This window comes from Solea solea, chromosome 1 (assembly GCF_958295425.1).
Source record: "Solea solea chromosome 1, fSolSol10.1, whole genome shotgun sequence".
NCBI classification, from domain to species: domain Eukaryota; kingdom Metazoa; phylum Chordata; class Actinopteri; order Pleuronectiformes; family Soleidae; genus Solea; species Solea solea.
In genome coordinates this window covers 15,983,714-16,011,562 of record NC_081134.1, presented here as the reverse complement: position 1 = coordinate 16,011,562, position 27,849 = coordinate 15,983,714, and the positions used below count along the sequence as shown (strand labels likewise).

The 27,849-nt window shown below is 41.4% G+C and overlaps 1 protein-coding gene across 1 annotated transcript in view; it reads left to right on the top strand.

Moving 5' to 3' along the window:
• Positions 1-977: 977 nt before the first annotated feature.
• Positions 978-27,849, top strand: part of egfra (epidermal growth factor receptor a (erythroblastic leukemia viral (v-erb-b) oncogene homolog, avian)) — a 47,705-nt gene continuing 20,833 nt past the window's right edge. Inside the window, exons 1-10 of the mRNA XM_058628743.1 lie at positions 978-1,236; positions 22,900-23,051; positions 23,763-23,949; positions 24,424-24,555; positions 24,683-24,751; positions 25,017-25,135; positions 25,501-25,642; positions 26,786-26,902; positions 27,528-27,654; positions 27,730-27,803. Of these exons, the coding sequence (XP_058484726.1) occupies positions 1,158-1,236; positions 22,900-23,051; positions 23,763-23,949; positions 24,424-24,555; positions 24,683-24,751; positions 25,017-25,135; positions 25,501-25,642; positions 26,786-26,902; positions 27,528-27,654; positions 27,730-27,803 (1,198 nt within the window). The 5' untranslated portion in view covers positions 978-1,157. The remainder of the gene's footprint in view (positions 1,237-22,899; positions 23,052-23,762; positions 23,950-24,423; positions 24,556-24,682; positions 24,752-25,016; positions 25,136-25,500; positions 25,643-26,785; positions 26,903-27,527; positions 27,655-27,729; positions 27,804-27,849) is intronic.

Sequence of the window (27,849 nt, the reverse complement as noted above, 5' to 3'; positions counted from 1 at the left end):
GGGTTTCTACAATGTCCATAAGCTTATTGTCCAATAAGCTGATTCAATTCTGATTCATTACGGATCAGATTTTACAGCTCATATTCTAAATTATAAATGTCTTCCATCTCTCAAACAGCCCACATGTGCACAGTGACTATAATCAGATGATGGAACATGTGCTCAAATTCAATTCATATCTGATTTATTACAGATCAGGTTGGCTTGGCTGCCTGAGTTTGGTTTTGCAGCACTGCTGCTGCTGCTGCTGCTGCTGCTGCTGCTGCTGATGGAGGTGAATGATGTCAGCGCTCAGTGTTCAGACAAAAGCCATATGGATTCTGACATGACCAATCTCACCCATGATGCATGGCTACTTAATCAATCCAGGCTGTATTTACCACCAGGATGAAATGACTCATATATGAATTTTTATTCCTCTTTCAAATCTGCGTCTCCTCATTTTGTGGTTCTAGATGACACACCTGAATCCATGTATTTACTTTTTTGTCTATACACGGTCACATTGACCTACAATTTGAGTGCGACAAGATAGATAGATAGATAGATAGATAGATAGATAGATATCAGTAGCTCACATAGAAGCATCAACTCTCCACTTCCAAAGACATAAATAACAATACAATTAAAAAATAAAGAACCAAAAAATGTGTACAATGTGCACTCAATTTTAAGCAATTTTCAACTCCCAAATGAAACCAAATAACTTAAGCTCAACACTATTTAGATATCTAAATATATGTAAATAGATATAAATAGATATAGATATCTAAGGTATCTAGATGTCTTTATGTTAAAATGAAATAAAAAAGAAAAGAAAAACAGAAAGGAGTCACTACATGAGCCCCCTAAAAACAGATTTGTGCCATATATGCTCCTGTAGTCAGCCTGACTCTACCTGAACTCTGGGAGAGGCGCATCTATCCTCCCTCCTCTGACGTCAGAGCAGCGGCAGTTTGTCGCTGCTGCCTGAGCTTGGACTGAGCCGCAGATATCTACGAGGAGGAGGAGCAGCAGTCGAAGTTTAACTTTCCTACAGAAGGAAAAGACCTAAACCAAACGAGAAGGGAGAGTTTTGACGTCTGGACGAAGCGGAATATCGCATCTTGTTGGCATGGAATGACACCTCGATCCCCGGGATCTTTGGAAAAACAACGATGGCAACCAGTTTTGTGAAGTGGATCAGTCTCACCTCTCTGCTCTGCCTGGGCTCCTGTGTGCTGGCGGAAAAGAAAGGTATGTCAGGCAGCTATTACAACATGTACGCGGCCGCCGGGTTGTAACAGTAAGAAGGCTTTCGCTTTCCCCCCCTTTATGGCTGGAAATTTACATAAATCTCAGAGGAAATCACGCCGCACGGAAACTCGATCCAGCGTGGGAGAAAAGTTTCACGGGAGAACAAAAACACACGGAGAGGCTGCGAGGAAGTTTGGGGCAACATATAGTTTAATGTAACTCACGTACAGTCGCGTGTGTGTGTGTGTGTATTGCGCAAAACATCAAATCGGTGATCTGCGTAAATACGCACCCTGCCACATCCATGAGAAAGAGGATGACACATGTGCGTAAATTTGCACCACAGTGGTGATGACAGTATTGATGATGATGATGGTGCAGACGTGGATTGTGCAACTCATTGGTTGACAGTATTTTATTTTTCCTTGGTGAACCTTTCCTTTCCTTTCCTTTCCTTTCCCCCCAAAAAGTTCTATTTGGTTCTTGTGTTGTGTTTGAGGCAAACAGTAGAAGTGAAACTGGGTCATGTAGTCACCTTGGAACATAAAAGTATTTATTTTCAAACTTGTCTCACTCATACACTTTCTTCTGCCACATTTTTATCATCTGACATTTTCTTTTCCGCCTCTCGCCTCTAATGTATCAGATGTTCTGTGTGTTCTGAGCATCCACTGAAACGATAAGAGACTTGTATCTGGTCTTCAAAGGAAATCAGGTGAAACGGACAGTCCCTTCATTCTATGCTTGCACGCAGAGAGTCTGGGTGATATGAAGTATGAAAACCAGTTGCTGAGGCTGCAGGAACATTGCTGCAGGATTCTCTTGCTTTGCCTGTTTCAGAGCTTTTCTTTTGGCCCTGATGTTAAGGCCAAACAACTCTCAGTTTGTAAAAGACATGGCGATGTTTTGACTGATACTTCAATGCTGTTTTTCTTTTTTCATTATTATTAGGGTTCGAGCAACAAGGTTGCAAGAACCCTATTTATTATTTTTAATAGATTACAGTTCAGGGTCTCTGAACGAACATGGCCCTATAGGCTGTGCCGATATGTGACACAGGTATGACTAAGAAAAAAAAAAAAACACTGAAAGATCCTGCATCCCCGAGGTGAAATTGAATAATAATGAAAAACTGATTTAAATGAACTCCACATGTACTTTGTGTGAGTCAGCCGTCATAAAGGCCAGCTGTCAGGAGAGTGGGTGACCACATTACTTAATTCCCTGGTGATTTCTGCTTCCTCTTCTCATGAATCATTACTGTCCACACGCTTGTTGCCCCTCGCACAGAGATAAGTGCAGTGTGTTCATCACCAGCAGCAGCGCACGTGCACGGCTGTGTCTCCTCCCGTGAAAGAACAGCCACGGCTGGTTTTCAGACGACCATAACAAATCACAAGTGTTTGTGAGCCAAAAAGACAAGAGTCCCTAAATATTTCTGGGTCTCTAAACAAACTAGAAACCACACAGCATGGAGGGGCTCCCACAGTAAATAAGGATTTCTGAATTTTATTAAGCCCAGAGAGGATTAGAAATGAGCAGCTGTAATGATAGTGATGGCATGTAGTACTGTTCACTTTAATTACCCCCCCTTTTTTTTGCTGTTTGCATTTCATTTCCGACAAAATGTGAGCTCTAACATCTGGTCAGACAGTTACAGTTGTTGCTTGTTGTAGTTGTTGTTTTTGTTTGGCCAGGGACTGAGACAGATGTTTTCTTAGGACACACTGTCCACATTAGTCAAACCTGATTTGAGCAAGATCTCAAACTGCAATATGCAGATGGGATAAAATAAAAACAAAAAAATAAAAAATAGTTTCGATCTGAGGCTTGGTTGAAAAGAGAACAGCGTGTTTTTGAGGTTGTACCTTTCCAGTTCAAGTTCAGGTTTATTCATTAACTCAGGTTAAAAGATGAGAGATGTTGTTTATGTAGTTGGTGACTGAGTTAGTGAGATTTGGATTCTTCATTGTAAAAACAAAATTGGACTTTAAAGTGAACCCTGGACCTGCTTTTATTTTGAAAATGGAGGTGTTTTATTAACAGTCCAGGTTTTGACAGCCGCATGTTAAGTTTTAGTGGTGGTAAATTATATTAGTTTTCTTAAGATCTGATTCTGACAAATGGATTCAACACACAAAAATAGTCTGGACAGAAATGCAATGATCATGACAATCCAAAGTCCAAATCCAAATCTATCTATCTATCTATCTATCTATCTATCTATCGTTCTATCGTTCTATCTATCGTTCTATATATCTATCGTTCTATCTATCTATCGTTCTATCTATCGTTCTATCGTTCTATATATCTATCTATCTATTGTTCTATCGTTCTATCTATCGTTCTATATATCTATCGTTCTATCTATCTATCTATCTATCTATATATATATCTATATATCTATCTATCTATTGTTCTATCGTTCTATCGTAATAATGATAATATAGAGTGCAGGGGATGTTCAAAAATATAAATTGACTCAATAAAAGTCAGAGATTTAAAAGCAAAATCCAATAAAAGGGCAAAAAACAGATAAAGATGAAATTTCAAGACCATTAGTTCTGTAAAATATGTATTCTTTACAAATCAATGCACACACACACATTTGTGCTGCCTTCTTAGTGAGGACACTTATAGACATAATGCATACCCTAGCCCCTTACCCTTACCTTAACCATCACAACTATTTGCCTAACCCAAACCTAACCATTACCTAACACCAAAACCAGGTCTTATACTCCAAACGGCCCTTTTTTTTTTTTAGATGTGAGGACCAGCAAAAATGTCCTCACTCATGGTTAATACGTTTTTGGTCCTCATAAAGCAACAAATACAAGAACACGCACTTCAATAAACCCCTCATTCTCTCAGTGGCTGTCACGTCAGACCTCAGCACTGTATCTATAATCACAGCAGAACTGTACAGCGCTATATACACACTAGTAATCATACTTGAGAACTAAACAACCAGGTGATCGCTTTTCCCCCGTCAAAACAAAAAGAAAGTCACACTCATTTTTTTTTGGGGGGGGGGGGGGGTGAGTTCTGAATTCCAGGCGGAGTCTCTCCCACCGGAAGCCCACCTGTCAGTCCTCCGCTCAGCGACAGCTTGTCAAGGTGCGATGACCACTGTGGGAGTCAGACGGGACTCGATGAATAATAGAAAAGCTCTTCGTACTGTCTGCCGGAATGCTCATTTTATTAGCTGTCATCATCTGGGGAGCGATTGTAAATAATGCCCGCAGCTTCGCCCAGCGGCCGACCACAAGCAGTAACGCCGCTGATTTATTTCCCAGACGAAATGCTAAAACGGTCCCCGAATCAATTTGATTCTGTCTGTGAGAGTGGAGATGCACGAGGGAGGTGGCGCTTACAGTTTTTATGGTAAACTGATGTATTTAAAAATATGAATATTTTGTTGAAGGTTGTCCTAACGTAACCTTTAGATATGAGGTGAACCTGCATTGGAGTGAAAGATCAAACTAATCTCAGAGGCATGTCGCCTTAATTCCTTCCTTAATCCCTAATGCGAGGCTACCTAGCTCGCTTTGGGTACAGGATAACCCGCTTATATCAATATGCTTCTTATTTCTTTTTGAGTTAATGAGTTATTCAAGTTCATGACAGAATGAGATTATAAGATAATACACAGTGTGGGGGTGACATCCAGCATCATTTCTGAATTTAAATGTGCTTGCAAAACTTGAGCTGAATCATGACAAAATTTCACTCCTGCAGTGCATTTTCAGCATTTTCGGTAAGTGCTTTTCCCTCTGCCCTGTGTCGAGATTTAACAAGCCAGTTTTCCTCATCAGTCGTCTGTTTTTTTCCAGACCTCTGCCTTGTGTTTTCATCAAAGCCCACTCTCCGCGCTTAGATAGATTGCAGGCAGTGAAATATAGGTTATGATCCTGTGTAATCCTAGAGTCTCTAGTCTGCGTTTGAGGGTCCAGTGTGGCCCTGCATGGCTCTACTACTGCTGTTATTGAGGCTTTCTGGTCCTCTGATGACCTTGCCAGACGTCCATCTGCTGCAGGCATTGTTGGAAATATGGTTTCTTGATTTAGGCCGTGGGAGCAGGAGGATAATTTCTCACCACCCTCCTTTGCAGCTTTGATAAACTGCGCCATGTCTGAGTGGTAGAGATTTTTAAAGAGCTGCTGGCAAGGTGAAGGAGTTTTGTTTCACTCGGGGACAATGGTGCGTCTGTAGAGAGCGAGTTATCTGGCTCCACTGATACATTTGTAGAGCAACTGAGAGCTGTGCCCTGCAGCAGACACACCCGAGGCGAGACGTGTGTCATGGAGAGGGAGCACAGAAGTGCAGAAGTGCTTTTGTTCCTTCTTTTCATTTAAAATAATTTGAATACCGCAAATCTTTTGTGTTCCCGGGTAACTATTAATTGCACGTCTGGTTGTGCTGCATTTGAGTCCAAACAAACCACAAACAATAAAAAAGTCATGTATTGTTTTCATGTCATACAATAATAATGATAATAATAATAAAAAATAAGTTCAGCAGTGCTGCCATGCTGACAGGAGGAATGCACAATCAGACGTATGACTTCTTTTTGGCCGTCTATTTAAAGTAAAAGTGTGGTTGTTATGTTTTCACTGAGACTACTCAAATCAGTTTGTATACATCCAGTAGGAACACGGCACGGAAGAAGTGAGTGTATGTGGTTACTCATTGAACTGTTTTGTGTCCTTTGTTTGCACATGGTGAAAAAAGTCACCCACTACATTTATGGCCTTTCCATGATCCACTGTGGCTGGGTATGGTGTCTCCAGTGGAAAGAGGCCTAGGAATTCACGTTTGGAAAAAAAGGCCCTCCGATATCTTCCCATCTCATCAGGTGCAGTGTCGAGTTAAAGGGAAAAAAGAGGCCATATCTGCAGTTGAGTAATTGAGCTTGTCTAAGTATGTCTATCTCTTAAACCTGATCTTACTTAAGGGGATGTTGCTGTCAAACGTTTGTCTGATTTTGCTATTCTGCCTTTGGGGGTAGTGTTTCAACCTTCCTTTGTGGAAGAAAATATGCCCCAATTTTCAACAATAATTCTTCCTTTTTTTTTTGAGGGATGTGGATTAGTGATAAGCGTTTACATGTGGTTATTAATATAGAATCACCATAAATGTTTGGCATTGAGATCCGTAAAAGTAGTTTGTCAACTTTCCAGGTCATTGAAATAGTCATTATTCCTTGGGCTGTGCATCTTCACTGGTGGTTCAGTTAGATATGATTACACGACACGTCAGGATACGCCGAATCCTCAATTTTCTGTATTTATGCGCATTGCTACTTAACTTAAATTGAAATGTTTCATGAGCTGCAGCTTCCAGCGACTGGAAACTTAGCAATGTTATTTGGCTAGAATCGATTATCTGCTGTGACTGCATCAATGCAGAATCCATGTCCACATCGTGGTGCGTCTAAGAGATGATTATTTTCAACACCCAACATTTCAATTAGTGAATTGAATATTGTTGTGTTTTTGTACTGTTAGTTTAATAAAATTGTCATAAATAAGATAATCTGTTCATTTTTGATAATAAGTAGCAGATAAGTGAAGCCCTAGTGAATTCTTGAGCACAGTGTTTATATTCTATAATCTTGCAAATTTGGAATAACCAATATTTGGATTTGCAAGAGATAAAATATAATGTTTAGAAACTTCATATAAACACTGGGGCATTTCTGCTGTTGTGTGCGTCAGTGGTCTGCAACTGGTGGCCTGTGGGCTAAAACTGGCCTGCTGGCATTAATATCTGACGCAGTATATGAATTAAAAAATCTAATGTTTTAAAAAAAATGCATTTAGATAAGAAGAAAAAAGGTTAGTAGAAAAATAACAGGTTTTGCCTGATGAAGATATGATTTTTAGGCCCAGTATTCAATTCCTTGGAAAGATATTGTCCATGGGCCATATTTACTTGCCAACCCCTGTGTACTGCTTGTGCAACTGTGCAACAGTGGAATACTTCACAATACTAAGTCCAACTAAGACGTCTAGTGATGAAACAAATGCATATTAATAGTCAGCTAAAATAAAGAAATACCTTGACTCTTTTCATTGGCTGATATTGTGTGTTTGGAAGCGTACTGGACACTCCCTTAACTTGTATGCCGGTTTCAGAAATTCTCTTAGTTAATTACTGCTGTGAAAGAAAAACATGTGTTTTTAATAGTTTTGAAATGTGTCTGGACCAAAGGTGCATCGGCTCTAGTTGTGAACATATAGATGGAAAATGGGCACGGAACAAGTTTCCATCCTGGAGACTTTCAGCTTAAACCATGAATCTAATACAGTGCAAACTCAGTGAGCTCAGGAGAATTTAGCAGCTCAGTCTGTTCACAGGCTGCCTGAGGCCTTTTTTTTTTTAGAAACAAAAAGCTGCTTCATTTGTATTCACCACTGAGTGATATGGATTACCGTGTCAAGATGCAAATGTAAAAGATGTCAATGAGATGGGCAAGGGTGGTGCACAGATCAAATAAAAATGTAACAGCAGGGGAGAAAAACAGGATCGTCAAGGATACACAAACAGACATCAGGCGGATGGAGTGGAATCGCACTGCCCTGGTTTCATTGTTCCTCAAAGAGGCCTCAACTTGTTCTCTTTAGTTTCTGTTTCTTCACTCTAGCTTCCCAAAAAACAAAGGACTCCCCATTATCCTATACATTTAGGTGTGGCATCTTCTTTAATGACCTGCAGGTCAGCTTGAGTAGCAATTCTTGGAACAGTTCTCAGCCCGTAGAGGAATCCCCTAATGGGAGAAGAACAATAGCTTCATCAACAAATGTCCATCGTAGAGTATTTGAGAAGAAAGCATTGGTTGAAGGGTGGTGGCTGAACTGGGAAGCTTGTTTCCCTAAAACATTTAGCCTCTTCCTGTGTGGTCCGTTGGCCCAGTAAGTTAAATGGTGCATTTTAAGTTGTGAGTCACTGTTTGTGGTTTGGACGTTGTGGCGCATGATCATTAATTTAGCCAATTTGTGTAAATTTATTCCTGCATTTGTTGAAAGCCATTGGGATGAAGACCCTGCAGTGTTTAATTTGAACTCCCCTTTGCAGCGTAAAAGACGGGGGCTTTTCCTGTCTCACATCCTGATTAAAAGGATGTTGGAGTGCTTAAACTGAAACTTTGAGCTGTTTTTATTGGCTCCCATCTAGTTTATTCCTTAAAGGTTTGACTTTTTCCAAACTCACAACTTGGGACCAAACAATGGTGAGAATCACTGACGTGAAACGGTCCAGTGAGTGACATTTGGGAGGGCAGAAATTGAATGTACGTGTGTCTGTACAAGTGTATAAATAAAAAAAAAGTTTTTCTATGTGATTTAGGCAAGGCTCTTGCTTTATGGAAGCCGCCATCATGAGTCGAGTGGAGGAGTGCTAGAACTGTATAATAGGAAAAGCGCCATGACTATGCAAACAAAGATTGACCTCCTCTATGGTATGCAAAGGCCACTGTCGTTCCCCCCGATGCACTTGGGAAATAGAGTGATTAACAAATTAGTTGCAATCTGCAGCTTCACCCTTAGATGTCACTAATGATTATGCATTGAACCTGCAAAGTGTGAGATATGTGATTATGCATTCCTTCCATGAAATCCTTATCTGGCTGGGTCTTACAGTTTTTTATCGCTCAGCTACCCTTGAAAAAACGTTTTCTTTGCAGATGCTATTAAGGCATTACATGCTTCATTGCGAAGGTGTGGTGGGGGGGTGGCAGTCGGTGCAGGATGGAACTTTCCATTATTTACCAAAAAGGAAGCAGTGGCCAGTAACAGCTAGTCAAACAGATACAGGTTTGTATAGTTGTGTCTTTGTAAACCCCTTTCATCCAACAGTGCTTGGGTGCCAACATAAAGCAGAAAATAATTTATTACCTCTGTTAATGAGGGAATGTTTTTGCCAGTGTTTGTCCGTCTGATTGTCTATGAGCTGCATTAATCAAAAAGTAATGGACGGGTGATTACATTTCCTGAGCATGCAGATATGATTAGACTTTAGCGGCGATCTGGATGCAGCTCGCCACTTGACTGAGTTGACACTTTGGTAAACTGAGCAGCCTTGGCAGGGGCCCGCACTCTCTTGAGTGCTTTCTCCAGTTGAACTCGGAACCTACTTTTACAGAGGAGAGCAAAGTAAACACCCGCAGACATGCGGAATCACTTGTGCACTGATACCTGTACTTCCTGCAGGTTTATTCTCGTCCCCCCCGTCACATTTCTGAACGTGCCTGGTATTGACAAGTTACAGAGTGCCGAGCTTGAATTCTCACCGTACAGTGAGGCTATTGTAGTGTTGGCTTCCCTTGGTATATCCAAACAGAAAACGTCAATAAGCCGGTAAATAAACATAAATGGTGGGTGGCAGACTTCCAAGTAAGATAATGGGGCAGCATGCATGATGTGGAAAAGTGCATGAGGCAAATTGTTTCACATTCAGCCCCTGTAACTCCTGCATAGACTAAACTTGAAGGAATTTCTCCTTCCTGGTAGAAACCCCTTAGTCTTTGGACAAAGGGTTCTTTATTTGGGACTTTGCTGTCTTCATTGACACAGGCTTATCTGTCTTCCTTGACCTTAACTTGCCATGTAGACATGACTTTACAGCCCTGTGTCAACAGTGAGGAGAAAAGCACCCCTGTGTGCCCGGCGTTATAAAGGCTGAGAGGGTAACGGAATCCGTTTAGCTTCCATTGAGCTCTATACTGAATCTGGACAACTAATCCCACTCACACAAATAGTGATAATTCTAAGTGTAATTATTCTCCAAAAATCCACGCTATGGTTCAGACTTTGATTCTTGATCCACAGTTCAGATCCAGGTTTGTATCTTGTTCACTGGGAATGCTGAGTCAGTGTCTCCAACTTTTGTTTCCCTGTTTTCTTTCTTGTTATTGTTCTGTTTTTCATTTCATTTCTTAGGGACTGTTGACTTAAATGTGCCAAGTGGCTCTGCAGTCTGAGGATTCTGTCAGTGTGTGTTGCGATATCAGTCTGTGGCTCGGTTTCAGAATAACAAGATGGTTTGGTCACAGATCATTAACCTGTTCTTATAGAGTGAAATGTTGAGGATCCACAGTTATCACATGTAAGATTTAGCGGGACATGGATGGTAGCAATGGGCTTAATCCCATTTGTCTGTGTCTGATACGGATATCACAGCCTTTAGTATCTACTGATACCAGTTTGATATTGTACTTTTACATATTTCAAACTACTAAGCTATTGTATTTACCACCTAGCCATGATCGGCCATGTTGTGAACACAGACCTTCAACTGTGTCGCGAAATATTCTACACAACATGACTAATACTGCTGCTGCTTTTTTATGTACACATTCTCCCACAGACACACTTACATTCTTCTTCTTTTGGTGTTATCTTCTTGCAGATTAAAGTACGTCAACACAGCTGACGTTGACACATGCCTGAGTATTCATGTGGTGTTTTGGGTTGTTGATATTTTTTAAAAGTCAGTCTGTCCAAGAATCATGGAGACATTTTTGATGATCATGGAACTGAAGAAGAAGAAGAAGAAGAAGAAGAAGTCAGTGAATTAAATAGGTCATCTCTGGACCCTGAGAGTCTGTAAGGAGTTTAGTGACCACCAAGTAGAGCTAAAATAATGTTTCATAAACGCTTTATCCACTTGTGTTGCACATGCTGAAAGGTGTGTCTATACAGTAATTATTGCAAGCAGTTGACAGGCGTTCATCCTCAGTTCCCGGCTCTGTACTTCATTGTTGTCTGTGATTTGTTTTGCTTCAGGGTTGGAGCACCTAAACACAATGCCCCTTGTGCACTACCTGTTCAGATTACCTACCAACGCAACACCAACGCTTCGTTGAGCTCAATATCCGGGTGGGACTTTGAGCTCACCACATGTTTTCATAATTGAAGCCAGAGGCTGTAAAAAAAGTGATTCTGCTTGGTTTACTCGCAACGTTTCCGTCTATAAAGATGATGGAACCACTCCTCTTAACGCCACAAAACGATTAGTGACATATATTTTAAGTATATACCCTTACACTGCATCAAATCACAGCCACATGACACCTAAATCATCACTGATGAATTATCAATACTCCTCTCTTTTCATTTTCATAACAAACCACTTCAGCTGTGGCTCGGTATAGCTGGAGTCGTGCCAGTCAGTGGGGATTAGCTCTCTGAACCAGCAGTGTATCCACTAAATCAACAAGCTCCTTCGTAAGATGATTAGGAATCAGACTGAGATTTTTAATATGTATCCACTTGTTTCGTTTTTTTATCCAAGTATTACTTCAATAATCAAACACCCGTAAATCTTTCGAGAGATTATAAAATCCCAAAACCTGATTTGGTTTTGAGGTCAAAAGACACATAAAGAACCCGATGAATTGGATTTTTTTTAAAGCATGTAGGAGCTGGAGAATGTTTTTGTCTTTTCTTCCAAGGAAGACATTGTTATTCCACCTTGATAATAATGTTGTGCCTCCAAGAAATAAAGTGAGCTGAACTGTCTAAGACTCATCCCGGGTTGCCCAACATGAGATTTGGCAGTGGAAAAAAACTGTAAATGACTTATTGGGGCAAAGTAAAACCACCATCTTAGAATTAAAATGTATATCAAAATTTCCCGTGTACACATATAGTTTATTCTTGTCCATGAGAATATTATTTAACAAAACAATTTACACACTGTTCTGAAGCTTTGAAACATTTTTTGAGCTCTCACAGGATTTCTTATCCACTTTAACTTGAAAGTCCAGACTGCAGACTGGAGGTTTACTCTTGACTTTGGAAGTCGGAGCTGGCAAAGCATCACTGGACGGAGAGGGAGAGTGATGTGTGATATGATCGAAAAGCTCCAGACCAGCTACAGACTGGATCTGTGGTCAGACTCTTTCATCCAACGCTGTTTCCAGAGCTGGAAAAAAAATTCATTCTTAATATATTTATTATTTTTGCTCTTTGTATGTAGTTTTTGGCAATTACTGTGTTTTAGATGGATGTGTTTTCTGTCTACGTAACACTGGGCTATTAGAAGAAGAAGATGAGCTGTTTTTCTCGTTTGGTTGGACATTAAAATACGATAGCGTTAGAAAGGTTTTGCCTGTGCCCAGAATATCCACTCTCAAGTGTAGTCATGAGAGTCTATTGTGTGTGTGTGTCTGTGTGTTTCATACAAAGTCATTCTGAGCCAAGGCTCTTGTGTTCAGCAGAGTAGCTGATAGCAAGAAAACAGGTCCCGTCTGCCAAGTCTGATGCTTTTGATGACTGATGCTGAGCGGCCAGGCCTTAGATTGTCTCTGTAGTGAGGGGGCCGCCTTGAAACAACCCGCTCTGCTCGGTCACAATCGCCTAGACAAGCTAACACATTGTTTTGGAGCTTTGTTAACCATACGTGATGTGCTTTTTTTGTCAGGAGCCGGAAAGAGCCCCGCACATTAACAATGGATGAAATCCGAGCCGTGGGCTTGTGGGAGAGGTGTATGATGAAAAACTAGCTCCATTTTTTCCGTCAGCTCTGGCTGTTCACACTACATTTGCTGTTCACACTCCCATGGTTGGTTAGATTATTATTTTTTTTTTTCTGTTGTTTTGTTAAATACTCTCTAGATCATAATGGAAAACTCTGGGGCCTCAAGTACTTGGCACTGGCACCCCATTGCATTTCAAGCATTTCAGTCTGATGTGTCATCTGGAGGACATAGCTAAATTTTTCTCAGCTTTCCTGTGCAAATTAAATCGGTCATGCTTTTGGCAAGTACAAGGCAACATGTAACAAAATACCCTTTCACAGTGTTGAGAATTATAAGAGCTCCTGGGCTGCACAAACTTAACTCCTCAAACTCCATTAGTCCGTGACTTATGGTCTCTGCCAGTGTGGATGAGGAAGAAACTACTCATCAGTGGACTTAGGGGCCTGCTGACTTTTCAAGCAGAGGTTGAACGGTGAGTAAGGACTGAGCAACAGAGTGCAGCTTACAACACAAACCTTGGGGCTTTTGTAGAATATTCCTTTTACGGGATTCTCTCTTGCTTTCTCATCTGAAGATTTTCGGTGGGACAGAGTTGCTTGAGACATGACTAAGACAGTTTTGTTGGCAGGCCACGCTGCGAAGCTGTGGTTAGACTCACATAGAAATGAGCCTGTCAGCAGTTGGGCTAAAATAAGAAACCCTTTAGCTGAACAGTGGCCTCAAAGAGCATCTATCTCCTCTGTTTAGATGAAGTGAGGAGTCCAGCAAGTGAGAGTTATCTGTCCTGTCTGTTGTGCTGCAACCTGGGCCTATGGCTCTACTCAGGGAATGCTGAACCCATCTGGGGATTCCCGCATTACAGCTGCTCTCTCCTGCTGGAATGATGTGTGAAATGTGTGGGTTCCGTCGCTTGTGGTTGTTCTTTTTCTTTTTCTTTTGTTTGTTTTTTCTTTTCTCTCTTTCTCTCTCTCTTTATTTCCTCTTCATTTCCAGGCATGGCTCTGTGGCCGTTGATGGAAAGGGGGCAGGGAAGAGGAGTGGAGGGATGCATTGAGCAGTGAGCTTGCAGCGTGCTTGCCGCCCACTCCCTCCTCAGTCTTCCTCTTGGGCTTCCTGTGGGATTGAAGAGGAGTATGGCTTTAACAGGAGGAAAGGGGAAAGGTGGTGGGGAGGGGTTGTCTCGGACAGAACGGTCTTCAATGGGGAGAATGTGTGGACGTTGAAGAGGAAGTGGGTTGAATGTTGAAACATTTCTGGAGAGAGCATGGGTGCATTATTGGAATTTAAATGGGTCTCAAGGCAACGGAGGTTGTGTGAGTTTTGAGTAACATGAGTCTGATTGTTTGCCTCAGCTACAGAGAACTAATGGGTTTTCCAACAGGGCATGTGGGAGAATTGTTTTGACTAATACTGTGCCTTGTGTTGATTATCTGGGCCATCATGGTAGGCTTCTCATGCGCTGGTCATAGCTGGAGAGAAGTAGGACTGCAGCTGCGAGGATCGTACTGTCATAAAATGACGTGACTCCCTATAATTTCCAATCTTCTCTGTTTGGTCCAATCTGATGAAAATGTCGATGCCTTTTCAATGCGTTAATGATTTATGTAGCTCTTCTCACAGTTATACCACTATAGGTCAAATATCCAGTGTGTAAAGGCCCTGGAGTATTAAGCCCCGCTCACCAAGCAGAAAAAACATTTTGGCAACAGAGGAAGTAGTCGCCAAGGATTGTCATCCAAGCCTCGAATTGAAACCCCTCAGCTGCCAGCCGCTCGAACCAGACGTGTCCGAGGAAGCTGTAGCATCGTTCTCTTCTTCTTTGGTAGTAATGCGTCCTATTCCCCGCGTGCAGACTTGTACCGCGCCACCCGATGGTGAAATGGAATACTACAGGAAGTAATTCTTTGTTTGCATCCTTTTCAAATTATGAAAAGCATTTCCTGGGCTGCTGTAGAAACATGGTGGCGCAAGATGTCAGCCTCTATAAAACAAGGACCTCGCCAGAACCATATGAAAAGAAAACCAAAAGTTTTTTTTTACACTTATTCAAAGAAACATATATATTCAATTTCGTCCAATGAACTTTCCTAAATGTTACAAGCTGAACTTTGAAGGAATGAGTTTCAGGATAAATATTAACCACGCAGATTAAACAATAATCTGCATGTTTGCAATAGATGATCCTCTTGTAAGACTGTAACTATAAAAGAAAGAACTATTTTTACTAAGTGACTGAGTTTTGAATATTTTATCACTTAACTCATGGGGGGGTCAAAAGTGGTGCAACATACGGTATTGAACACAACATGGTCATAACATCGAAGTGATAAGTTCAAATCCTGGTCCACGTTGATGGGGGGGGAGTAATGTCACAATATTCGTACAGGTCTGTGATCGTCTAGAAAATGCTGTGCCTGTTTTACAATCATCTAGAGCTGCAACAAACTATTATTTTCATAATCGATTATCCGTTAATCGTTTGGTCCATAAAATATCAGAAAACCCTAAAAAATGTTGACCGGTGTTCGTCAAACCTGGAAATGATGATGTTCTCAAATGCCTTGTTTTGTCCACAAACCAAAATGATTCACTTTTAACGATTTCTTTGTTATCCAGAGCAAAGAAATGAAGAAAATACTCGCCTTTAAGAAGCTTAAACAATCGGAAATCTTGTTTTAATCATGAATAAAGCTGCAAACCGATTAATTGATTATCAAAATAGTTGTCGATTCATTTAGTAATCGAGCTCTACAATCATCCACTTAGCCAGTCTGTGGTGCACCACGGCTGCTAGTTTATTGAGCGCCGCTGCAACAACTTCACATGCTCATCTATACCAATGTGCCACTAAAGATTATCACTCCTGACTTAGACAAGTGAGCGTAAAACGCTGCAGGGCCGTTTAATTTGAAACTATTTTGACTTGAGTGAATATGGGCTGTGCCATTGTGGCTTTTTTATGGACACTGACACAACAGCACTGCTGCTGAACAATAACCTTGGTGGAAACATTGTCTTTCTTCTCCTTCCTGTATGTCTTCTCACAGAATTTGTCCCCCTCTGCCTCTGGTGCTTCTGATTCTGATCTATTTAAGTCGACCAACACAAACCTCCATTTTTTTTATTTCCTTTATCTTTCTGTAGAATTATTAGAGTCCATCACAGCTACATAATGCTTCACTTTGTTCACCTGGTGACTACAACCTTTTTATGTCTATCGTCTGATGTTGGGCAGGTGGTTTTCCATCGCTTACTTGCTGAAAAGCAGCTGTCCTCAGCAGCTGGAAGCAGCACTTAAAAGCTGTGAGAGACGCCTAAAAATGGTGAATTTGTGGGTTGGGAGAAACCAAAGGAATGAGCTGAAAGATGCAGTAAAGACCTCTAGAGCTGAGGGAAACTGTAGAGTTGCTTTATCAGCAGTTTGTCTTACCAGATAGAAGGAACACTGTCTGTACTCTGGATCATCTAGATCTCATTGTAAAAAGGTTTTCATTGGAACTTTACCACGGAACTATTTCCCATGGAAATTGCTGAACATATCTGACGGTGCTTCTTGTAAAAGATGTGTCTGTTGATTCAATTTTTATTACAACTAAGAGAGACCAAAAAAAAAAAGGTTCACATCGGTTTTCTTTTCCTTCGGCTTAAGGCAATAGAAAAAAAAAACCTTAACATGTTCCTTATTGAGACTGAATAAACACAATTGTTAATCGTAGTGAAGTGTCATTGTTTAAAATGTGGATTGTAAGCAGCTGCTGTGGTATTGGCACAACGGGGAATAAACATGTGACAATTTTCATTTGCACACTTTTTATCATAGTGTCTATATCGCTATCCCATGATAGTGGTAAAGTGGACATATGATAGATTTACTGGACATTTCAACTGTTAATGCTGAGTTCAATCAGCTTGATTTGCTCTCCTCCTTTTGTAAATATAAAGAGTAATACAACTTTCATGTTCCTTGGTGCTTTGGTGTTTGTTTTTTGATCTATATTAATTAGGGGGGAATCAAGCCAGTGAAGTATTTGAATATTATATCGCTTCTGAGAGATTTTTTTTTTTAACTCTTAACTTTTTTGAGTGTGATTTTAATGTCATATTGTGACTTGAACATCGCGATAATATCATATCGCAGCGTCTCTGGCGATTCCATGTGCCTTAAAGTCTCACAAATGCTGATGACAGTATGCAACAGTGTGAGTAAACACGCTGTATCCCTGTGTTTGTGCCGAACCTAAATCCACAGTTTCCTCACACTGTGATGGAGAGTAAACACTAAGATGGGTCCAGCCGCAGGTATCTGGAGTGTCTCACTGACGGGGAGAAGGTACTTTCCAGAGGCCGAGAGAGTAAACATGAGCCTTTTTGGTCTTTATTTGGTCCCTTTGCTCCGCTCTTAACAGACTAAACTTCAGTGACTGTGATCAACCTCATCGCAGAGGTCGGCTGTTGAGAAAGCACATGTTGGGATGCTTGGTTTGCTCGTGTTCCACTGCTGGATGCTTTAGAGCTGTCCCTATTGTGAGCCATCAGGGAAAGGTCAGTCGTGCTCGTACATCAAGTGTGAAGCTTCACACCCCCACGCCACAGTTTGACCCCACAGCTGACCGCGACATCCACCACCTCAGTTAGTTAAACCGCAAACCGCACTTCCTTTCCACCGGTTCCCTTTCTCCAATAGAGCAGGATTTATGTCATCCTCTTGTCCTCCTCCCCTGGAGACGAGAATCAGCTGCCATCTGGTTCAGCATCGCAGGGTAGCCGTATGAAATTGACCTCCAAGGAAAGATCAACTTCCTGCGATGTCAGAGGGACTTGTGTTGTTGCATTCACTAGAGATAGGGAGGGAAAGATGGGGAGTGGGGGGGGGTTATGTTTGCATCCTCTGGCCCCTTTTTTTCCTTTTTGAGGCCCCAAGATGTTTTCTCTAAGGGACTGGTGGATCTCCCACGCAAAGGAAGAGAGCAGGATACCAGGAATCTTTAAGTCTGAACTACAAAGTGTGTTTATTGTACAGCTCCACAGAAAGCACACATGACTACGTGTGCTGCTGCTTTTGTCTTTATACGCCATTTGATCTCCTGTCTCCTCCTGAATCTCAGCCAGTCAGAAAAAACGAGAGTAGGAAGTATGAGCTGATTTCACATAAAGATTAAGGGCCTTTTTTTTTTTTTTTGTTTCTCACTGATCGTGGGCTTTGGAAAATTTATGCTTCAATCTGAAAGTCTGGAAATTTGAGTGAGTTTAACCACAAGGAGCCAAAGCTATGGCAGTCAAAAAGTGTTTTTTTATTTTCCCATCAGCATCCTCTTGCTCTCTGCATGGACATATGAGGATGTTAACCATAATTTACCTCTAAATAAGGGAATTCATCTTGGCATTGACTTGTTATCAGCAGAGGGACACTGTAGATTGTGTTGCATAAGAGAGGTTGTTGACTTGGAGAGAGACATAAACAAGTCGTGACAGTTAGCGTTGTTACTTCCCTTTAATTATGTATAAGTTTTCAGATAATGTAATAATAAGACTCTGGACACGGCGTAATTGAATAGCGGGTTGTGACTGGGAGGAAGTGAACGCGTCAGGGCCCATTTCTGTTGTCAGTAGGAAGGTATCAAGCATGACGGTTTAAATGCGTAACAAATGGCTCCATGTAGGAAGAGAAACCATTAGATGGGTTTGAGAAGCTATGGGCGTGTCTCATATGGCAAGAAAAACTCAAAGTGCAACTTAAATGTCAGCTTATCACAGACGTTGTCCATTGTCGTTTGCTTAGTTTTGGTACTTACATACATGTTAGATTGTACCATGTTTATTCACAGTGTTTCTAAAATCTGTGCATGTCGTGACTTTGGCTTTATACTGTGCAGGTTTATATGTGCCAACAATATCTCTTGCATATATCTAGCAATAGCTAATTTTCCTGCAGGAGGTTTTCAAAAATACAGTGAGCTTGAACTTTTTTTAAATTTTGTGTTGGTTTTTTAAGTTTTTTCTCGCCACTTTAACACATCATAGCAGTTTCGTGTGATGATATTGTTTGGTCAGAAAGGTGCAGCAGTAGCAAGATGGCAGTGACGCGATGAAGGTACATTTTCTTGGCGCCGCCTCCATAAAGAGTTTGTCAACTCAGACAAAAGCAAACATAAATGTTTGTTTCTTAATGTTCTGAACTTCCCCTCAGTTCTGCATCAGTTCTGTGTAAATTCCAGAAGCCTGGCTAATGCCTAAAACAGAAACAGAAACAGAACAACTGTAAAAATCTCCGAAGCTTGTTAAATGTTTAGTAATATTAAAATGTAGGCTGGAGCGCTCTCCATCTAAAGTTTACTCTATTTCTATCACTCTCACTCTTCTGCTTTTCTTCCTCTCTTAGTGAGACTCCTTTGCAAGGGTGAGTTGCTGTAGACCCGTGGTGACCAACTGGTGGTCCGTGGGCCACAAATGGCCCGCCACGATCAGTACTTGGTCCAGCAGATGATTTCAATAATCAGATTTTTTTTTTTTAAATCTTCACAACAACGAACAACTTCATACACAATTCAGAAAATATGAACAGATTGTTTTGGAAAATAAAATAAAACATTGCTGTTGTAATGGATAGACAAGTTAACAGAGTAAATAACTAATAAAATAACTATTGAACATGTACTAAATTGAAATAATGCACAATAATTATATACAGTACAAAAAGGGAAAATAGTAATAGTTTGTCTAAAGCATTTTATTCTGGCTATTCTTTGTTGTGAGTTGGTGATTAACGCCACGTTTCGTAGCAAAAACATTAGGCCAAACTAACGTGCCGACCCCTGCTCCTGACAGTTCGGCTGTTCCATCATCTGCCATTCCCTTCACTGGTAGGTAGGTAGGTAGTGGATGAATGCCATTATTGAATTGTTTTGTTTCGTCAAAACAATTTGTGTGCCAAAAAAAAATTGGCATACAGGATGAACTTGCATCCCAATGGCCGGAGGAATAACACGATTAAGGCTTTTTGGTTGACCAATACAAATGTGTCTGGGCAATCACGGAGGAGAATGTATGGAGCCCGGGTAGGGTCATGGTGTGAAATATTTTTTGTCCCGGGGAGAGCCAGGAAGCTCTGGGTAGCACCGGGAAGGGGAAACTATTGCAAAACTATTGCAAGGGAATGCAGTTCGTTCTAAAATATTTCCCACTTTAACCCTGTTAGCGCTGTAGAATAGTAATATTGGGGTAGAATTATTTCCTCAAAGAAAGCCAAAGAAATGCATTCAGTATTTCATGCTGTACCTGAATGTGAACTAACTAACTCGTGTAATAACCTTGGACCGCTTCCTTTTATGTAATTGCACGGATTCAATAGCCTCAAGTAACAAATATCTGCCTACACATACTTGACTTTCAACACTAGTCCTCGGGTAAACAGCAAAAGAATGATACCAGACCGAACGTAGCAACAAGCTTCGGTGACTAATGATCGGGTTTATCAAGTCTTTTGTCGAGCCTTGGCTGGGTGCTGATCTTCACAGTGCAATCCAGGGAATTACTTACACAGCTCGATGGGTTGCACACACCCACACACCCACCGACACAGTGAGGCAGTGATATAGCCACTGCCACTCCTTGCTCCAGGAGTTCTCTTCTGGACATTTTGTGACGGCAATACAGCTGGAGGAAGTGAAGCAATCGCTAATTAGTCTTTGTCACAGTATGTCTCTGCAGGACCCACCCTTACATTCAAGTTGACTATAAACGTTGTCTTTAATAGGGTTGATGAGGGGAAATTTGATTCAGGTGTCATGGAAAAACACTGTTACCAGTCACTTCCAAACTGGAATCATTTACTCACCAGCTGTTGTCTGTCTTTACAAGTATGGAGGTAGTTTGTGCAACCTTTTATGAAGGAATTGTGAAGCCATGTTTCAGTTCTATCTGCGATGTTGATTCAGCCTGACCTCGTTTTGTTGTCCATGTGTTGCTGCCTAATGAGGAAGTCAGTTTATGGTCTTAGAATATCAGGTCATCCACCACCTGCGAAAGACTTATGAAACCAACAACTGCTCAAGGAGAATGTTTACTGTGGCCACACGGCTGCTTGCTTAAGCAATCAAATGTTTTGCCATATAAGTATGAAGTTCAGTTGCAGGAAAACGCCTCACCTATGTCGTGTGGCCTTCACTGATCACCGTTAATATTAACAGAACAAAACATTCAGATAGGAAACGAGCCGTGTGCATCTGGGGGATTTGAATACATGTACTGTACACGGCATAATTAGCATCCCTTTTTTGCAAACTGTCATTTGGGATGTTCAAATCAGATTGATTAATAGCCACACAGCTGCAGCGTCATGGCAACCTTTTTGTTTTGTTACACTCCGGTTCTCAATCCGAGCAATAATTAAGGGGCTAATTACATGGTTCTTAATCTCACATGGTTCCCCTAATTAAAACCGTCATCTCGCTTTTTGCTCATCTGCCTCTGCTGCTTGGGCATTAGGCTGCTTGGACTAGAGGGTTCATGTGAGGGAGATCCCTCAGGGACAAACTAATGAGGAGGAAGAGGAGGGAGGGTGGGAGACAGCTGTTGGTGCCTAATTCTCACTGATTCAGTGCCCATCGCTGCCGGTTTGTATGTAAACAACAACCGGAATGAAAGGCACTGTGTAAGAGGGAAAAGTGTTTGCCTTGTGATTCCAGTGCCAGGTGAAAGATGGTATTGTGTCTTTTTCTTTTTTTCCCCCCCATCGGTTTGCAGAATCACAAAACACCTCCGCGTGTGCAGTAAAATGAACGGTCATGTGTCAGGAGGTGTGTCTCAGAATTTGGTGCACATGTTTAGGCTTTCTTTGCAGTCAAGAGCAGGCACGTTTGTGGAATGTGACCCAGGAGACATTACACCAGGACCATCGTTTTGTTTTGTTTTTGGTTTTTTTTCAGAGAAACAAACCTGATGATGAAGCTTTTGTTTGTCTGGGCTTATTGCTGAACCTTTAACCTATAACTGAAAGAGAGAGAAAAATAATTACACGCTGTGTGTGCGTATGGTGGTTGTGTTTATCTACAGCTGCGTGTGTGCAGGAGGGGTGTCGCAGCGTTAATCACAGGTGACCCTCTTTTCAGTGCCAGTCAAAACCTGTCCGACCAGCTTGAGCACAGAAAGATGACCTGACACCTAAAACTGCATTCATTAAGAAAGGGGCATTTTGTCAGTATCTGCCTCCCTTATACACACACTTCGCTGCATATGTTTCATGATCAGCTTGAAGGAATTGTATTCCTCTCAATCTCCTTATGACAACTGCCTTAATTTGTTATTAAGTATGCCTCAATGTAGTTAAAACAGGTCGGGATTATTATTCATCGGAGTTTTAGGAGATTCGAAGTTGCTCAAGAAACACACTCGCAGATTTGGCATGCCACATACAGTGTCTCGTGTACATGTGGCACACCAAAACCTTTTCTCCGAAATGACACGACGGGCCTGTAGATGCTGGTCACGGTGGTTGTTTTAACTAGCCCTTGTTGCCGTGGAAAGATTCAGGCCTTTTCCAGAATAAATAAAAGCGTCTCACTTTGACAGCCGTGCCAGCATTTCTTGCTTTGTCATTGAGATTTGATTCCCATTGTGGATGCAAGTGAGCTGCTCGCTTATTTTTACGTGAAAGCCGGCCAAGTTATGACTACACAGACCAAATTCACAAACACACACACACAAATTCCTGTACAGCATTCTTAGTGAGGACACTTAAAGACATAATGCATTCCATAGCCCCTTACCCAGACTAAATGCCTAACCCTTAACTTAACATAAATAACATAACGTAAATCTAATTCTAACCCTGGTCTTTAGATACTGTGGTTTTTTACAACCCTGAAAAAGCTAAAAAATGTCCTCACTATCCCAAAATGGCCTCGCTCCTTATGGTTTATATGTTTTTTTTTTGGTCCTCATGAGGACAAACATACAAGTACATACACACACATAGATAGGGAGGGGAGAGAGAACACCATAAACCGAGCCAATGTGTTACATAAGCAGCGGCTGTGTCTGACTGAGAGCACTGCAGAACCTTGGAAAAATGCTTGAGTGACACTGCCTTGCAATTCCAGATGATTTACATGCCGTGCACATGATTTGTTTCTCGAAACATTTAAATAAGCCTGACAATTTATTATTATTCTTGTCTGCAGTGTGCCAAGGAATCTCTAATCGCTTAAACCTTCTGGGCTCCAAGGAAGACCACTACCAGAACATGGTGAAGACCTACAGCAACTGCACTGTAGTCCTGGAGAATCTGGAAGTGACCTACATGGAGGAGCACCGTGACCTGTCCTTCCTCAGGGTAAAGATTGCACTCAGTTAACACAGGGACACGCTTCACATGCACAGAGGAGTTGCACGTGGTGGTGGTGGTGGTGGGGGGTTACCTGTTTTTATTTGCCTTTTTGGTGGTCTGAAGACAGTCAGCCAGATAATCTGTGGCCTGGACCTTCACAGACTCGTCTCTCGCTCTTATCACTTCAGTTCAGATAATTAGAATCAGAGTGTAGAGCGAGTCCACGGAGGGACAGATGATTCACTGTGTTTGTAACCCCTCTAACTCCAGCTGTAACGGCGAGGTTGTGAACACTGCGCAGATATAAGGAGAGACCACACACACACACTCACTCACATGCAAGCCTGCACACACAAAATGAAATGTGATATACGTACCAGATACCATGCAGTCAAATGGGCAGTAAAGGGCAGTGTGTTTCTTTTTTACAAAAGTCATTTACAATATTTGTCACTTTTCTGTTGCTGCAGTGGCTGATTGTGTGTTTGCATACCAATTCATATATTTTCACAGTGATTAGAATTTCTTGTCCTTCTGTTTAGTATCATCCGTCCTAACATTACAGATCTGTTTATTCTATGATTTTGTTGTTGATTATTAAAATAATGTATGAAACCTGACGTTTTCTGACATTTTCTGGACCAAACGATTACTCGATTAATCAAGAAAATAAAAATCACAACGATAAAATGATCGACAATTTATTTTCTTCCACAGTCAATTGAAGAAGTGGGCGGTTATGTCCTGATCGCCCTCAACACAGCCCCAAGGATTACTCTGGAAAACCTGCGTATCATTCGCGGTCATTCTCTCTATGAGGGAAAGTTTGCTCTCACTGTTCTTGCCAATAAGGACAAAGCTACAGGTCAGAGCACCAGAGAGATTGTTCTCACCAGCCTGACGGGTAAGTCCAACTCTCTCTGTTTCCCCTCGTTCAATGTTTCACAGAAACCCGTGTCTAAAAATACAACTGTAAATACTACTATTATTATTAGTACAGTGCTTATCAAATTTATTAGAAAATGTATAGAAATGAATCAAGAATAACGTTCAACCACTAAAAGGATTTTTTTCCTGTTCAGGAATGCAAGTAATTAACTATAATTTGACAATTTAAACAAGAAATAATAATGTGCTTTATTATGTTTTAATTTTTTTGTAAAACAGTCAATGTGAAAATTCATGGACCGCAATAAAAATTATATTTTAGCTTTAAAAATATCATTTTGTTAAAGAGCTTTTACACACTGGTGTATGAACCATTACAGAAACGATTTTTATAATTACCAGTGCTGTTAATGGTTAGACCGTGGTCTAATACAATAGTTTACACTGTATATTTAAGTGTGCAGATTTATAAAGTTCATGCTCCTCACAGAAATTCTCGAAGGAGGCGTTAAGTTCGGGTCCCACCAGCTGTGCAACGTGGAGACGATTCAGTGGTACGATATCGTCAACGCGGACCGCAAACCCGTCATGGAGCTGCCGGAGGCCAGCAACAATCCACTTTGTGAGGAGCTCATTTTACAGCAAAGTCCAAAGATAGCAGATTTAATTCACTGTATAATAAGTAGATCATTTCCCAAACATTTATACCTGCTCATTGAGTTGTTTGTTTTTTGTTTTGTTTTTTAAAGGTAAACCATGTGACTCGAGCTGCTTCAATGGTTCATGTTGGGCATCTGGTCCTGAAAACTGTCAAACTTGTAAGCTCTGATCTGTTTTAATGTTATATATTAATACATATGATGTATTAAAACTGTAAAGTCTGACCCTTTCTAATTCATTTGGCATTGTTGGTGTACAGTATACGTTCTATATTTTCTGTGTCAGTTATTGACGTTGTGTTTCTGCGAACCAAACAACAGCAAATTAAAACCACTTTCAAACAGCCTTCAATTCAAGTGACCAAAACAAACTGTCTCGCTGCTACTTGTCAGTCCACTGACTTTGTCCTGTTCTTCCCTCCAGTAACAAAGCTGAACTGTGCACAGCAGTGCTCTAAGAGATGCAAAGGACCTTCACCGAGCGACTGCTGTAATGAGCATTGTGCTGCCGGCTGCACAGGACCACGGCCCACTGACTGTCTGGTGAGAGAAAGACGCCAAAAAGCGAGGGGAGGAGTGATGATACAATCAAGGGAACTGGGGAACAGAGCAACAAAATAAACCGAATGTCTCGTACTTCGGCAGTAAATCTGGACGAGAGGCCTTTAACAAAACTAACTCCTCACTCGGCAGCATCTGCTTTTATGATCAGAAGTATTGTTATTAGTCTCAGTACCAATGACTCTGATTAAGTCTTTTATTTGGCAGCGGTTCAAATACCAGAGTCTGCTCTCCCCATTTCTCTGTGCAGCTCATACGCTGCAGGGTGGAATGCAGTGTTATCATTAGTGTGGGGCTCTGTTTTCATCCCTCCAGTGCATACAGGATGACTGTTGTTTGTGCTGCAGGCTTGTCGGGACTTCCAGGATGATGGGGTGTGCAAGGACTCGTGCCCGGGCCTCTGGCGCTACGACCCCAATCTGCACCAGCTGGTGCCCAACCCACATGGAAAGTACAACTTCGGGGCCACGTGTGTCAAGAGCTGCCCTCGTAAGAAAAGCTAAACTCAGTACTTGTGTGTTTTTATCTAGGATTGTTCTGATAAAAAAGTGTTATGGTGCGTGTAAGTAGGAACTGGGAAACACAGCCATTGTTAGCCCAAGACCAGTGGATACCAACAGCGCTATGTGTAGGACTGTTTTACTGTGAAACAAATACAAAAAGTTTCTAAAAAAAAATAGTCCCACGTGTTGGGGGTTCGTGAGTTGGAAATCCGAGTTCCGGTTGTTCTCGTGTAAGGAACACCCCATAACCTAGGCAATTCCAAGTTCCACCTACAAATGGAATGCACCATCAGTCCTTTGACATTAAAATTAGCAGGATATTTGAACTTAAACTTTGAATTAAACTGATTTCCATTGGCCCTGTGGTGCTTTCTTTTCACCCTTGTGTCCCCCAAAATATGAAACAAAACAAGTCGTAGGAAGTAGACAACAATTGGCAATGTTACAGTCATTACTATTTTGTACCTATCTCAGTGTTGCGACAGAAGTTAAGCTGGAATGTGTATGGCTGCAAGAAACAAGCAAGGTGAAGAGGTTATTAGCCGGTACTCTGATATTTTGTGTTCCCACTTCCAGCTAACGCTGCTCTGGAGCTGAAGCCAATAAGAACCTGTTTGCAGAGTCATTTGACCTGGGAGTGAATTCCGATTAAACACATGCCCCCCCCCCCCCCCACCCCCCCCCCCTGTTATTCTATATAAGCACACTCTGTGCAAGAAGCTGTTGCCTTGACAGTCAGGACAAATACAACTAAAGTTATTAGGGCCTCACTGGCCAATAGGTAACAGTAATCAGGCACGATTACGTGCATTTTCACATTGCTGTTTGCTGAAATCATGCCCAAGGTTGTCTTCAAAGCGGTGAGACATTCAGCGGTTACACTGCACAGTTACAGTTTAATTATAAACTGTGTAAACAAGGAAAGAAAATGATTGAGTTTCGGGGCATGTCAATGCAAGAACTGTGTTTCCTCAGTTTAACTAACTCACGGCTGTCACACTGCTCCACTGACAAATACCTAACCGTCTGGAGCGTGATCGTCTACCTACAGAGACAGATGGCATTATTCTGTAGAAGTCTAATTGCCAAAGGATGCACCAGACATGCTTGTGTTTTGCAATTTTCCCAGATAACTATGTTGTGACGGATCATGGGGCCTGTGTGCGGACGTGCAGTGGTAATACATACGAGGTGGATGAGGGCGGAGTCAGGAAATGTGCCAAGTGTATCGGACTGTGCCCCAAAGGTAGGGATTAAGCTCTCTCTCTCTCTCTCTCTCTCTCTCTCTCTCTCTCTCTGTGTGCAATCTCTGTGACTCAAATGCACAGCAACACAGTTCATAGTGTCACTAGTGCCACCGTCTTTCAGCCAACCTTTATTAATCTAATCTAATCTCGAGGCTCCTTTCTCAGTGATGTACTGTAAGGAATCAGTTGACAAAAGTTACAAAAGTCAGTTGGTTCAGCCACTAAAATTATTTTGTGTCTGGCTAAAAAAAAAAAAAGTATAATTGCTGCCCAGTTGATATGCAGCAACCTGCAAAACTGCAGTTAAGGGTAGAAGGGAACTGTGTCCTTTCATGTCTGGCCAGTGAGAGTGTTAATAAGAAGGTAGAGGGAAAGATATTTTATCCAGCCTATAATTTACATGATTAGACTCTTATTAAGGTGCTCCGACAGCCAGGCCAATCATTTCTGATTTGTTGTCAGGGATTCTGGGCAACAGTGCCTCAAGTAAACTCCGTAGATAATTGACACTTGCATTGTATTTGATGTTATTCTGAATTATACTTCTGATTTGATTTAGATTTGTCCACAAATTAGAAAAATATCACCGCGGTTTTTGCAACTGATATTTGCTTTGGTTTGCAGTGTGTAACGGACTCGGCACAGGAGACCTGGTGCGCACGCTCTCTATTAACGCCACCAACATCGACTCCTTTAAAAACTGCACAAAAATAAACGGCAACATTGCCATCATCAAAACGTCCATTCATGGGTACGTGGACACGCCCGGTGTTGCAATTACAACCGTCGACCACTAGGCAGTAACGTGTATTTCCTCGTTTCTCAGGGACACATATACCAAAACACCGAAGATGGACCCCGCCCAGCTTGATGTGTTCAAGACAGTTAAGGAAATTACTGGTAAGGCCATAAAAACCTGAGTAATGCATTACACATTAAAACACAC